This window comes from Ictidomys tridecemlineatus, chromosome 10, assembly GCF_052094955.1.
Source record: "Ictidomys tridecemlineatus isolate mIctTri1 chromosome 10, mIctTri1.hap1, whole genome shotgun sequence".
NCBI classification, from domain to species: Eukaryota; Metazoa; Chordata; class Mammalia; order Rodentia; family Sciuridae; genus Ictidomys; species Ictidomys tridecemlineatus.
In genome coordinates, this window is record NC_135486.1 from 136,400,024 (window position 1) to 136,413,768 (window position 13,745).

The window sequence follows — 13,745 nt, forward strand, 5'->3', positions numbered from 1 at the left end:
GTCGGGCTGGGCCCATCTCACAAGGGAGCAGTGCCCTGTGCCTGGTAGGGCAGCTGCTGCCAACCTTCTGCAGCTCTGCCTCCCTGCCCCGGCTGCCTCTCCTGCCACCTCTGCCCACTGTCCCTGCACCTGGGCCACCAGGTAGGAGGGAAAAAATGACTACTGGCTCTGGCTCCAGCCTTGGTTCAGGGCTGCAGGCCTGTGAGGTAACTGGCGTCTACCCCTCTATTGGCCCCATGGTGACCGGGAGGGCTGCTGTTTCCAGCTGTGTCCCCCACACCAGGTCAGGAGAATAGGAGAATCTTCTCCAGGTCATGCTGTGTAAGGGGCAAGTGGGGCCCGACTCCCCTCAGTTTCCCTTCCTGGGGTGAGCCCTGGTGGCCAAGGAGGAGCCTGTCCCCTCAGGGCCTCCTGGGCCGAGGTGCGAAAGTCCCAGCTGGTTGGGATTCATCTCTTGACCCCAGTCAGAGGCCCTTGGAGGCAGAGAGTGGGGCCAGGACAAGAGAGAACAAGGGTACTCCTCAGGCCAGAGGCCTTCCAGAATGGACAAGGCCCAAGGGGCCAGCGTCCCTGGAACCTAGCACTAGTGCCTCTTAAGGGGAGAGGGGCTCCTGGGCCACCAGCAGCTGCCTTCTGCCACCTTCCAGACCCTGGCCTGCAGCTTTGTGTGCCTTCCCAGAGTGTCAGCCAGCTCGGCCATTTGGTGATTCTAGACACTGTTCCTGCCAGTGCCCTGTGGTCTCATTGCCAGAGAACACAGGCTAGGGATGGGGAGAAGGAACAGCCCCTGAGAGGAGACACAAGGAGGCCCCAGAGAGGAGGAGGTCAGAGCAGGAGAGAGGCCAGAGGGGCCAAGGAAATTAGGAAGGTCATGCGGGGACATGTGGCAGGCAAAGTCTGATTCCAGACCTGGGGGCGGATGGAGGTTCCCAGGACCTAGCCTGGCCAGACCCCAGGGGCAGGAAAGAGAGATCAGCCCACACTCCTTTCCCAAATGGACCCCTATAATTGCTCCCACAGATTTGGCCAAGTCACCTGTGACCTGGGGTTGGCTCCAAGCTCTGCAGCATGGAGTGCCAACTCCCCCCAGCCCAGCCCTCTGCAGACATGGGGGACCCTGGAGACCCAGAAAAGCAGCCCTCCAGTGCTCAGCCACATTTCACCCCAAGGGCAAGCCTCCCACCCCTGGCCAGCACCCCTCTCTGCTCGTGCCGCCCTTGACCCCAGGAAGTTTGCTGTCTTTCTCCTGCTGGAATCTGGTCCCTCAAAGACCAGCAATTTCCTGCGACCCCTGGCCTCCCCCAGCCCAGCCCAGCCCCCATTGGTGCCTCCGAACCCCCGACAAGGAGCAAGCCCGTGTGTGGCCCTGGGGCCTGGCATAGCCTTTATGAGCAGATAGAACAGGTCTCACGGTGGCACTCAGCCACCATGCTAGACAAGGTCCATGATATCCCTCTGCCCCCTGTGACTGGGTGTGGCCACTCCATCTGTGAAAGACCTCACAAGGACAGGCCAGGTGCTGAGTTGCTCTCCCCACACACCAGTGCTCAGCCACTCAAGCCCTGCACTGGGCAGAGGTCTGGAAGTGAAGGCCACGGGACCATGAGCTAGAGCTCACTAGCCGGCTTGACCAGGTGGCCACTGAAGGTGATATAGAGGTCCCCGGGCTCTCCGTGGATGGCATTGTCCTGGTCACGGTGGAACATGCGCACCCAGACGGTGCTGCTGGCCTCCAGTGGCAGCAGCAGGCTCTGGGCCTGCATGAGGCTGCGCTCGCTGGGTTGTGCATACAGCACGGCCATGGGCCGCTGGTCCAGCATGATGTGCAGGTAGGCCTCCTTGAAGTTCCAGGTGTGCACATGCAGGCTCAGGAAGTAGATGCCCGGCACCTTGCAGCGGAAGCGGCCCGTGGCCAGGTCGAAGGTGCCGTCCAGGTTGACCAGCTCCATATCAAAGGGCACCGCTTGGAAGTCCTCCATGCTGTGCAGTCCCTCACGCCGACCCACAGAGAAGGCCACGTGGGCATGCTGGCACGGGGCACCCGGAAACCCCATCTGCCCCTTCTGGCCTTTGTGGCCCTGCAGGCCGCAGGAGCCCTGGGGACCCTCCTTCCCGCTCCTTCCTGCGTGACCTCTGGCCCCTGCCTCACCCTTCTCTCCTGCAGGGAGCAATCAGGGCCTGGGTCAGTACGGTCCCCACCTCCCGCCGCCTGCAGGCCCCATTACCATGCCAGGTCCAAGGCTGGGGCTCCAGGCCTTGAGGCCACCCAGGCCATGGCCTCACTTCTCCCCAGCCTGAGTTTCCTCATCTGTAAGGGCCCCAATCTGCTTCTAAGGACAGTGAGAAACCACTCACCAAAGGGGCAGCGTGCTGAGGCAGCTGCAGAGGAGGGTTTGAGCTGGGTTGTGCAGAGCAAGAAGGGGAAGTTCCTACCCAGATCTGAGCTAAGCACAGCCTGCTGACCAGCCTCAGGACCTTCCCTGCCCCAGAGTCCCAGCACCCACTCATTCCCCCGGAGCAGCCTGCTTCCTGCTTGTGAGACAGAGGCTGGGTGCAGGTGGCACCTCTGTGCACACTCACCTTTGAGGATAGAGATGTCAATGGTGGGCCGCACACGGGGCAGCCCCACCCACGGGGCCTGTTCACTCAAAGGGGTGTGTGGGCCAGGGGCGGCAGCAGGGGGCCATGGTGGACGACAGCAGTGCACACAGGGCCTCCTGGACAGGCCCAGGCTAGGCCAGGCCCCTGCAGGCAGCACCAGCACCAGGACCATGAGGGCGGGGGCTGCCATCCTGGTCAGACCTGGGGTGGGGGAGAGTGGCATCTGAGAAGGAGCCTGCTAGAGCCCCTAGTGTGTCAGGTCAGGGCCTCAGGGCTGCAGTGGGAGCCCAGCCAAGGCCTGAGGGCTGCTCTGCCCAGTGCACCCTGTGGACCCTGCCCTCCCAACTGCAGCTCCCCCAATTGCAGCACCTTGACTGCCCAGAGTCCAGGAGCCCAGGGCACCCTGGACCAGGCAGATGGGTGGGGAACAGCTGTGGGGGTTACTGCTGGGTGGAGGGAGCCCAGCCTGCCCCAGTAGCTTGGGGACCCCTATCTGCCACAGCCCACAGCCCGGTTACCTCTCAGCAGCGAGCGCTACCAGCTATAGCCCCGTGAGCTCCCACAGTCCTGCAGCAGTCTGTGAAAGGAGCCTTTCACACCGCCTGGCGCCTGCGGCTTCCTGGAATGGCCAAGACCAACAGGCGGAGGGCAGTTCCACACTGCCCCTGGGCCAGGCGCAGGCAGAGCCCCCTGCCCACTGCCAGGCCTCCCTCAGTCACCTGCCCCAAAGGGCTGCACAGCCTGCCAGGGCTCTAGCTCCTCCTGCCCAACCTAGTGCCCCTCATGAGCAGGGGCCTGGGGTGGCCTGGGCAGGCAGACTGGCGGGTGGCGCCTCAGGCTGGAGTCTGCTCCCCACAGGAAACCAAGGTTGCTTCCCTGTTTGGGGAGGGATGACTGGACCAGGCAGAGCATGGGCAGGGTGCTGAAGGCCACGTGTTAGTGTGGGGGGCCCAGGCCATGGCCCCCATGTGCATCAGGCTATCTGGGCCACCAACCCACCTGGTGACACAGAGAGCGTCTGGCCATGGACAGAGGGAGCCCTGGAGAGTAGACTGTGTTCGGGGTCTGTGGTGTCTGCCCCTACTCCTCCATGAAACCCCCCAGAAGCCCTGGCACGAGGGCAGACTTTTAAGGATAATGACAGTGCCCCTTGGTGCCATGCCCCCCACCCCCAGCAGTGGAGCCCCCCCAGTCAGTGGCAGGTAGGACTGTGTTCAGTGTTAGCCAAAGATCAATTCCACACAGGGCCCTGGCCCCACAACCTGGGACATGGGACATGGCGACTCCCCAGGGCTGACTCCCCCTGAGCCAGGCTGCCTGCTGGAGAGGCAGCAGGAGTAGCCTGAGAACTGGGGTGGCCCACCCCTGCCTGCTGGTTCTGCTTGGCTGGCCCAGCTCCCCCACCAGCCTGCCCCCTGGCTGTCCACACTGATGACCAGGGAGGAGAGAAGGGCGGGAGGCAGTGGTGGGGGATGGGAGACCCAGCTGTGGGTGTTTGCAGGCTGGAGGATAGGCAGGGGCTGTGGAAGGCTGGCAAAAGCCAGGGCAGGGCTGCTGGCCTCAGAGACCACCCCAGCTTGGCACCCAGCAGGGCCTGGTGGCCCCCTCTGGGGACAGCTGTCTTCACCCACTGTGGGCTGTGGCAACACAGAAGAGGGTGTGAAGATCTGAAGCCCCATGACGGACTCGCCCATCCCACCCTGGCCTGCAGCCCCCCGAGTGGCTCTCTCGCCTGGGTTGTAGACGTCAGGAGGCACCGTGTCCCCACAGGAGCTGGGTGGGGTGGACAGGGCTTCTCTGTGCTGCCCCAGCATTGCCCTTGGAGTGCTGGAGGTCCTAGGGTTCCCGAAGAACACTGGATCCCTGTCTCTGAGACTTGGGCACCAATGGCAGCTCTGGAGTGGCTGAGAAGGTCACTATCTGGTCAAAATGGTGAACTCCAGCCTCAGAGGACACTGCCAGCCTCAGCCATGTACCAGGGCTCAGGGTCATCTCCCCACCACTGTTCAGTGCTCCCCGATACCAGCAGAGCTGCCCCCAATGAGAGATGGACCCTTACCCTGAACTTTGTGGGGCTGGCCAAGGACCCCCCAAGAGCCAGTGGGCATGAAGAACCTCTTCAAGGGGAGAGAAAAAGCCCAGGAAGGGGCCTGGGGCCCCTCAGGTCTGGTGGCCCTCGGGGGCCCAGTCCTCCTGGACCCTGCCTGGGAGAGTGTCTGGGCAGGAGCTAGCGGGCAGCACATGCACCCTGGGGCTCTGCAGGGAGGGGCCATTGCAGGGAGGGTGACTCCGCGGGGGCAGGACAATGAGTCTCAGGACAGAAATAGCCCTAGCTCAGACACGGACACTGGCATCTCCATGACAACTGGAGAGCGTGGCTGGGCGTCATGGTCCCCGAGGTAGACATCCTGCAGTGTTGTGGAAGGGGGTTCTGTGTCCCCGCTGGTTGCCCCCTGCCCTCACCTGCCAGGAGCCTGGGAGGGTGATGCTTTCTTCCTATGGAAATGGGAGCCTGTGTCAGCAGGGAAGGGCCAGGTGCCAGGCTCAGTACCTTGACACCTCTGCAGTCAGTACCCCTGTGGGTCTTGGGATTCTCCACTGGCAAGGGGTAGCCAGTGTTCCCAGGAGGACACTTGGACCTACCTAGGCAGCAGGCAGGGCTCAGAGGGTGTCAGTATTACACTATTGGGGCCTAGGAGGTTGGGGGCTCTGTGGCCCATGGCCCCCACCCCAGGGTGGCCTGAGTGCAGACAGTTGGTATGGGTTCTGGGGTAACATGCGTTGAGTCGGAGTCCACTACAGCTGCCCAAGTCTGGCCATCCCGGGGAAGGACAGACCATGGACTCTGTAGCCAGAGGCCCTAAGGTCAGTCCAGGGCCAGCTCTTTGCTGCCTATGAGAGCAACCATGTGGCCTGGTCAGGGGTGCACAGATAGGGGAACATAGGCAATTGGAAGGGGGCCGCGATGCCTTGATTTGCCAGGAAGCTGTGTCCAGGTATGGCTGGATGATGCTGTGTATGAAGCAAAGCTGACTCTAGTGCACAGGATCACTAGAGAGCTGGAGGGGGGGTCAAATCTGTAGCTGGGAGCAGCCCTCCCTCTCCACCCTTGTCCTCCTGAGATCAAGAAGAGCCATGGGGTCCTAGCAGACCCCTGGGTGGCAGAGAGTGCCCCTTGTCTAAGGAGAAGCAAGCTGGGCCCATTATGGGCAGAGGAGCAGCTCAAGGTGGGTACCTGTCCTCCTGGCTACTGTGGAGGCCTGAGTCACCTGGAGCTTCTCTCACCCTCCTTAGGACCCCTGTGTGATCTCTTCAGCAGGAAGAGGATCCATAGAGGGACCTTCTGTGACCAGATGGATTCAGGGATGAGGAGCTGGACAATCCGGGAGTCTAGAGGGCACTCATTGAGAGTAGGAGACCCCAGTGGTCCAGCCAGGCAGCTCCAGGCTGAAGGCCCATCCCATTGCCATGTTGCCATCGGCCTCACTGCAAAACCAGGCCCTGCAGATGTGGCTCACCTGCCATGGAGCCCGGGTGTGTGGGATCAAATGCACACAAACCCTCGGTGGCCCCGGGAGCCTGAGCAGCCGGAACACACAGTGTGACTAGAGTAACTCCTCCTGAGCCACTCCTGCCCCAGCATTAGGGATGAAGAGCTTCGCCCAGGAACAGCCCCCACACCCCCACACTCCTCAGCCCAGCAGCCTGCTGCTCTCCCACGCCAGGGACGAGGGCCCTGCGTGCTGATGGGCAGGGTGCGCGGAGCAGCTTGAGCCTGCAGGTGATAATGAGGCTGGCAGCAGAGGCCCAGAGGGGCTGTTATCTCCTGAGCCTCTTCGCAGACACTCTGCTGCTAGAGCTGGTGATGATCTACCACTAGCGGTGAGGGGCGAGGCGTGGTGGGACAGCAGAGAGTGTCTCACCCCCCAGCACCTGGCCAACATGGGGCAGCAGCTCTGCACAGAGTGACAGGACAGGGGACAGATTTGGACATTCCTGTCCTTTCTCCAGGTAGGCAGCCTGACTCCCCCCTTGGTAGTGGTATTCAAGGGTCTGGAACTGGTGACCCCACCCCAGCCACTTGGCCCCTGAGGTGTTTACTGCAGGAGGCAGGGATTGCAGGCTATTGAGGGGTCACTGTTCCAGGTCCTGCCTGGTGGCCTCCAGGGGCTTTGAAAAACTGTGTGGACATGACATGAACAGTCCTCAACCCTCACGGTGGTATGGCTGGCCGTGCTCCTGGGCCCCTACCCATGAGCTGGAGAGGGGTACAGGCCACCTGCTCCATGTACTGCTGAGAGGCATAGCTTCCAAGTCTCTGCCAGCCCCAGAATCCCTGGACTGTCCCCCCACTGGAGGTTCATGGTGGCAGCACCCAGAGTGAATTTAAATGGCACACTAGAGAGCAAGAGCAGGGCTCTGGCTGTCGCCGTGGTGACCAAGCCATGATAATAGTTTCTGTGGAACCAGGAGGCAACGTTACTGAAGGGAGGACCTGGAGGCTCCTCCCATGCTTGCTGCCCCTCCCCTTCAGGTGTCAAGGCTGCAGAAGAAAGGGCAGGGCTGCCAGGCAAAGGCTGGGCGGGGCCTGGCAGGGGCAGCTGTGTGAGAGTGACCCGCACAGAAAGCAGAAGGGTGCTGCCTAGGCCATGTTTGCCTCTCCCCCTCAGTGGGCAGTGAGAGTCCAGGGAGAAAAGGGCCTGGCCCGGAAGAATGCCAAAGAGGGCAAGAGGCTTCAGGACTCTCTCTATCCAGCATGTCCACCTCCTCCCCTGACCCAGGCTCTGTGCCTTGGTCCACACTGCAGCAGCCAAGGCCTCCCACAGGAAGCCCTCCCTGCCCTGCTCCCACTCAGGCGCCCCATCCCCATCCTGGTGGATGATGATCCCAGGAAGGCTCTCTGCACTTGCCTGCTCTCCTGGGGTCTGTGACTGCAGGGGTCCACACAGGGACTTGGAGTGGCCTATGTAGGGGTCAGCAAGTGGTGGGGGCAGGGGCAGCAGAGCCCAGGCTCTTGGGGCTAGGTGTCCATGTGCAGATGGTTTTGCACCTCTGTTCCTCTCCCCTTTCCCTGTAGGGCAGTACTAGCACCCCGTGGGCCTGGGCCTCAGAGACAAGAGCCTCCTCCCCACTCTTCAGGGTGTGACCAGCTCCCTTCCTGGGTCCTATGGAGGCAGGGTGCTGGGGAGGATCAGCCCATCCTGAGGATTCAGGAGCTGAGGGTAAGGCCTGGGGTGTAGGGGAAGGAGCCATGAGGTGACCCCAACAGGATGCCCAAGGCCAGAGATGGCAGGAAGAAGCCAGCCCAGAGGGGAGGGGAAGGCCCAGATGGATAGCCCTGCTCTGGACTGGACAGTGCAACAGTGAAGTTGGGTTGTGGAGAGCCTCTGTCTTCACTTAGGCTGATGATGTCCACTGAAGCATAGGACCACTGGCCCTCAGCTCTGAGCCCTCATCTCTCCAGGCCAGAACAATGTGGTCTACAGGCAAAACCTAGCTGTACAGGTTGGGAGATGCTACCCAGATGGACAGCAATTAGACTCCACCCTGGACCACACGCATCTGCAGAAAGTCAATATGTTTTTTATTTGGGACAGCACAGTACCACCGGGTGCCAGCAGCAGTCACTGGTAGCCGGCCAGCTGGAGGACGCTGGGGTACCGGGCACGGTGGGCCATGCACTTCTGGCGGTCGATGAACAGGCTGTTGGTCTTGATGGCGATGTCCTTCTCCAGGCTCAGACGCGTATCCTCCAGGTTGCGCAATGCCTGCTCTGCCTCCTGGAGCTTCTCCCTTAGTGCATCCAGGGACATGTGCAGTTCCTCCACCTCGCTCACCAGCCTGTGGGCGGAGGTGCATGAGTGGGTGCTCGGTGGGGAGCAGAGTTCCAGAAGTTGGGGACTCTGGGCAGGCAGGAAACCCACAGGGAAGCTGACCCTATGGCATGCAAGACAGGGACAGGGCCATGCCCTTGGGTGGAGCTCTAAGGGCCACAGTGTGAAGGAAGAGGCTCTTCTCTCCAAGTTATGCAGGACCTCCACCAGCTGCTCCCAGCAGGGAAGTGGAGCCTTTGTCCTGGGCTCTGCAAGACCTTGGGCAATAGCAGCACCAAGTGGCCATGGTAAGCAGTAGCCAGCTGACCAGGCTCAATCCCTGATGACTGGACACAGTACCCACCACTGGAACCTGCTGAGGCCTCCAGTTTCTTGAACAAATTGAAGGACAGAGAAGGAGAAAGAAGGGGGGACGCATGTTAGAAGGGCAATTGGGACTTGATGAACTAGGAAAACAAACATGTGACCCATTCATGCTTCAGAAGGAACACAGTCACTCTACAGCAGAGAGGCAGGGTGGGCAGACAGGCCTGCAGGGCCTTCCTCTGGGCCTGTGGCCTCAGAAGTTCAGCTTGTCAGGCCCTGAGGTCCCTTGCAGGAAGATCAGACAGCCCTGAGTGACATGGAACCCTGACATGCAAGCCCCACCCACGATCACGTCCAGGGTCCATATCTGCTTGTGTGAGAGGCTTCAATGGCTGAGGGAGATCAGAGACTCTGGGCACCTGAACTGGGCAGTGTCCCGGCACAGCTCCACATTGGGCCGGAATGAGCGTTGGTACAGGCGGGTCTGGGCCACGCGCAGCGGGGCCTCCTTGTCCTTGATGGCCTGCTTCAGCACTGCCACCTGGTGCTCCTGGTCAGTGATCTCCCGCAGGATCTGCAGAGGACAGTGTCATGGCCCTGAGCCAGGCCTGCACCTGCAGGCTACCCTCTCTCTCTCCCCGGCACTTCCTCCTTCCCTGGCCACACTCCAGGCCTGGCTGGAGACCCCAGCCTCAGGGCTGTGTCTAGCAGGAGCCCCATCCAGGGGCACCCAGTGCAGCCTGCTACATCCCAGCTCTGGCCTGAGAGTCCAGAGCCCTGGTGGTCAACAGGCCCCAACCCTGGGACGTGGAGGCAAGCAAAGGCCACGCTAAGTGCCTGGAGTCAGAGAGAGACCAAGACACACTGTGCCCCACACCTCCTGACCCCAGCCCACCCTGCAGGCTGTCACTGCTGGTCAGCCACCCAGAAACTTGGAACTTCCAATGGAACCTGGTTTTACACCAGCTTAAGGAGTGAGATGTGAATGCCTGCTTCTGGGGTCTCACAGGGGCAGGGGGCGGTGCCCGGAAGGCAGAGGAGGGCTGAGGAGGCCCCTCATGGCTGTGCATACCGCAGAGGATCCAGTCTCTCTTTATGGGGCAAGAATTTCCAGGAGTGGGCGTGTCCCAGGGAGGACTTGTCCCATAAGGAGTGGGAGTGCCCACGCGGGGGCGTGTCCGGGCTGGCGCTTTTGACGGGGTAGGCTTCCTAGAGGCGGGTATGTCCCTGCGACCCCCACCTTGTGCAGGTGGCACCGCAGCTTGTGGAGCGCGTCCTCCAGTTCCTCGCAGCGGCGCGAGAAGGCCAGGTTGACTGCGTCGCACTGCAGCCGCAGGTCCTCACTGGTGTCCCGCAGGATTGCGTCGATGAGCGTCCGCAAGTTGGCCGAGGCCAGAAGCTCCCGCTCGGCGCGGAGCAGGTTGTCTTGAGTGAACCTGGCCCAGGTCTCGGGCGTGGAGGCGCTGCGGGCGGGGACGTGGCCGGTCGGGTGGACTGTGCGGACCGTTCTGGCGCTTCCCGCGTGCTTTCCCGCCCCGCCCCGAGTGACCTCGCCAAGTGCCCCCGCGCCCCTGTAGCCCCGCCCTGTAGCGTTCTCGGTGCCCCCGCGGTCCCATGACCCAGCAAGTCCTGGTAACTCCGCCTCGTCCCCACGTGTCCTTCTTCGAGATTCCAAGGCCCCGCTACGTCCCATGGCGCCCCATCCCTCGCCCCACGGCCAAGCCACATCCCCACCGCCCCCCACCCCAGGTGGTGCTGACTCCGGCGGGTGTCGCGTGCCCTCTGCTGGTCGCGTGCGGAAACGCAACCTGGCGCCTCCCTGGACCTGTGTTAACTGCATGGATGCTGGGCACAGGGTCAGCGGTCTTTTTTCAGGGAGCTACCAAGGATTGAACTCAGGGGTACTCGACCACTGAACCACACCCCAGCCCTATTTTGTATCTTATTTAAAGACGTGGTCTCGCTGAGTTGCTTAGTGCCTCGCTTTTGCTGAGGCTGGCTTTGAACTTGGGATCCTCCTGTCTCAGCCTCCAGAGGCGCTGGGATTACAGGCCTATGCTACTGTGCCTGGCCGGAGCAGGGGTCTTGTTTGCTTGTGGGTCCCGGGAGCGGAGTGCTGCCCAAGAGGCTTGGTTAATGAGAGTATTTGGGGTCTGGGGGAAGGAGTCCTGCAGATCTCCACAGGGGCAGCCGCGAGTGGGCAGGTGTTGGGCTTGCCCTGGGGTTCCCACCTTTCCTCCAGCTTGGTGGAGTGTGGGTGGAACTGCACTTGGGTGCTCTGGTTGTTGTAACGGGCACAAGTATCATCAATGTTGTAGGACTCCACCTTGTCTGACCAGTCCATCTCGCAAGTCTCCTTGTGCTGCCGGTTCAGCCTGGGGAGGGAAGGGTGGTCTGGAGCCGCACGGCACCAGGACCATAACCCCTCCCAGCTGCACGGGCTCCAGCTCAGCTCCAGGACCTGGACTGTCCAGGGTGTCCCTGGGGCCCTCACAAGCCAGCAGTGCCAGGAGCAGCCCCCCAGGTAGGAGACTTCAGAACAGATGCTGGCCTGGTTGAAACTGTCAGCCCTGTGCTACCGACTGGCCTGGTGGCCCCCTCCCCTCTCTGAGCCACAGGGTCACACACCCCCATGTCCCACCCCACAGCTAGCCTATGGCTGGAGACGGGGCCATCCCTAGGCCACCCTGGGGGCCACTGTGACCCACCGTATCTGGTTCACAGCTTGCATGATGGTCCTCTTCAGCAACTGCTGGATGTTCCGGATGAGCTCAGCCTCCTGGAGGAGGAGGAGACCCCTCTTGAGCAGCAGCCCTCCTGCTATCACCCCTGGTGAGGGTCTGAGGAGGCACAGGCTACTATGGGCCCTGGATCCCTGTAGAACTTCAGGTCCAGTCCCTCGTCAGCCTTCACCCCACTGTTTTTTCCTGGAGAACAGAGTGAGCCAGCTTTCTTCCTGGGCTCATTCTGGGCTTCTTAACCTTTTTGGTGGCGTTTTTCTGCCAGGGCTTCTAGGGGCTGCGGGGAGGGTCACCTGAGACAGTTTCCCTAGGCTCTGAGATTATCCCCAAAGCCCACCCAGTGCACTGAAAGTGCTAGCCTTACCCTCTGAGGACCTCAGAGAATCAAGAATGTGAGGGGAATGCTGGGTTTCCTTTTTGGGGGTGTGTTGGGGGGGTGCTGGGGATTGAGCCCAGGTTTGCTCTACAACTGAACTACACCCCCAGCCCTTTTAATTTTTGAGACAGATCTCTTAAGATCCTCAAAAATTAAATGAGATGACTCAAACTTGGGATCCTCCTGCCTCAGCCTCCTAGGCTGCTGGGTTTACAGGAGTGCACCACCATGCCCAGTGTGGGTTTCTGTTCTGTGTGTGAAGGACCCTCTTCCCTGTGACTTGGGTTTGGTAGGGTTTCTACGCCCCTCCTCCTCTGTGGTCTGTGTCCCCACTCCTGCACCTTCCTTGGTGTTCTTGTTAGGGAATCTTGAGCAGGCAGACAGCCTCGCAGGGGCCCTAGGAGGGAGTGGGTGGGCATGTGGAGAGAATGTGGGAGGGGAGGGACTCAAGTTGCTGCCTGAGTGTGGGCTGGGGCAGGGGCTCCCTGAGGCCCTGGGACTGGCTCTTTATCTCCCTGAATCTCAGGTTGCCATAGGCCTTTGCATACAGAGGCCCTGACTTTGAGAGACTCAGGAATTCTGCAGACCCAGGAGCAGCAACCAGGCCTGTTAGTCCTCCTGGGGCTCCCAAGGCCATGTCATGCTGGGTTTGAAGGAGACAGGGAACATTCAGAGAAGGGAAACTCAGGAGGTGAGGAAGGGGCGGCATGTGGCATGAACAGGTGCAAACAGCTCCTGGCCCGCCCCTATGCCTACTGCTCTGACTGGCCTGAGTTTCCATTGTGAGAACAGAAGTCCAGGGCAGGGCGTCCTGGGAGGGGGAGCCTCAAACTCGGCCCTGGAGCCAGGGCCAGGCTTCAGTTCCCAGAGCTCTGGAGAGAACGGGCCCTAGGGCGGCAGGTGCTGTCCTCTGCTCACCTTCAGCAGCTCCACCTCCACATGGTCCCGCACGAGGTCGGGGTGCTGGCGGCGCTCCCGGCACTGCAGGTTGTCCATGGCGATGGAGTAAGGCACCGCCGAGGCGTCCAGGGCACGCTCCAGCCGCAGCTTCTGGGCCAGCAGCAAGTCAGTATCCGCGATCAGCTCCTCCACCTCCCGCTGCAGCTCTGACTTCCAGCTGTGCATGTCCTGCAGGCGCTCGCCCACCCTGCGTGTGGAGTCCTGCTGCGTGCGCTGGGCCAGCGCCTCCGTCTCCGATGCCAGGTGCTGGCTCTCATGCCGCTGCCGCTCTGAGTGGTCACGGTCTGCAAAGGCCTGGTGGTAGTGGGCGTACAAGTTCTGGTACCACTCGTCCATCAGGTACTTGGCCGTGCGGAAACCGGTGGTGGCCAGGCCTGAGGACGTATAGGCCCCCGTATTGCAGGCCACATCATACACCTTGGGTGATAGCTCACACGGTGGCACAGTCTGCGGGGCCGGCTCCTTAGTCAGTAGCACATCAGTCTGCGCCATGGTGCTGGCCACCCAGCCAGGGGCTGGGTGGGGCACAAGAGGGAGGGTCACTGGCAGTCAGCAGGGAGGTCAGCAGGGAGGTCAGCAGGACAGCACCAGCCACAGTGTCTCAAGAGAACGCAGCTCCTGGTCGCCCAAGCGATAGGACACTGTACACACCAAGGGCCTCCTGTTGCTGGGCAGCAGGGCCCCTCCTTCGGGGGAGGGTAAGTCAGGGCCGGCAGAACTGCCTCTTAAAGGGCCCAGCAGCTCCTCCCCATCATCCCCCCCCCCCCATGACTAAGGTGCAGATCTCCTGGAGGTTCCTGGGTCCAGTCCCAGGCCTATGTGTCCCTGTTCTAGGGGGGACAGAGCAGGGGGCCATCCCAGGCCTGTGTGTCCCTGTGATCTGGGAGCCTTCGGTGGGGGGAGGGGATCCTGTAGCCCTAAGCACTC

At 61.6% G+C, this 13,745-nt stretch overlaps 2 protein-coding genes across 3 annotated transcripts; both read right to left on the reverse strand.

Moving 5' to 3' along the window:
* Positions 1 to 1,465: 1,465 nt before the first annotated feature.
* Positions 1,466 to 2,791, reverse strand: C1qtnf8 (C1q and TNF related 8). Its single transcript, XM_005323629.3, has 2 exons — positions 2,581 to 2,791; positions 1,466 to 2,158 (listed from the first exon to the last, which is right to left on the reverse strand). The coding sequence occupies exons 1-2, from the start codon at positions 2,789 to 2,791 to the stop codon at positions 1,608 to 1,610; spliced, it is 762 nt and encodes a 253-aa protein (XP_005323686.3). The 3' UTR covers positions 1,466 to 1,607.
* Positions 2,792 to 8,164: 5,373 nt separating this feature from the next.
* On the reverse strand, positions 8,165 to 13,477 carry Tekt4 (tektin 4). 2 transcript variants are annotated; one of them, XM_005323628.3, is made up of 6 exons: positions 12,777 to 13,477; positions 11,450 to 11,520; positions 10,973 to 11,116; positions 9,982 to 10,204; positions 9,161 to 9,315; positions 8,165 to 8,442 (listed from the first exon to the last, which is right to left on the reverse strand). In XM_005323628.3, the coding sequence occupies exons 1-6, from the start codon at positions 13,308 to 13,310 to the stop codon at positions 8,226 to 8,228; spliced, it is 1,344 nt and encodes a 447-aa protein (XP_005323685.1). In that variant the 5' UTR covers positions 13,311 to 13,477; the 3' UTR covers positions 8,165 to 8,225. The 2 variants fall into 2 exon arrangements, with proteins under 2 accessions (XP_005323685.1, XP_040133927.1); XM_040277993.2 differs by lacking the exon at positions 10,973 to 11,116.
* Positions 13,478 to 13,745: the final 268 nt, after the last annotated feature.

Excerpts from the sequence above, each read along its gene's own strand:
- C1qtnf8 (XM_005323629.3), bottom strand. The coding sequence starts at position 2,791 with ATGGCAGCCCCCGCCCTCATGGTCCTGGTGCTGGTGCTGCCTGCAGGG. Across the intron at positions 2,159-2,580 it reads TGACATCTCTATCCTCAAAG|GAGAGAAGGGTGAGGCAGGG; the intron begins GTGAGTGTGCAC and ends TGCTCCCTGCAG.
- Tekt4 (XM_005323628.3), bottom strand. The coding sequence starts at position 13,310 with ATGGCGCAGACTGATGTGCTACTGACTAAGGAGCCGGCCCCGCAGACT. Across the intron at positions 10,205-10,972 it reads TCCACCAAGCTGGAGGAAAG|CGCCTCCACGCCCGAGACCT; the intron begins GTGGGAACCCCA and ends CCCCGCCCGCAG. Across the intron at positions 8,443-9,160 it reads CGGGACACTGCCCAGTTCAG|GCTGGTGAGCGAGGTGGAGG; the intron begins GTGCCCAGAGTC and ends CTCCGCCCACAG.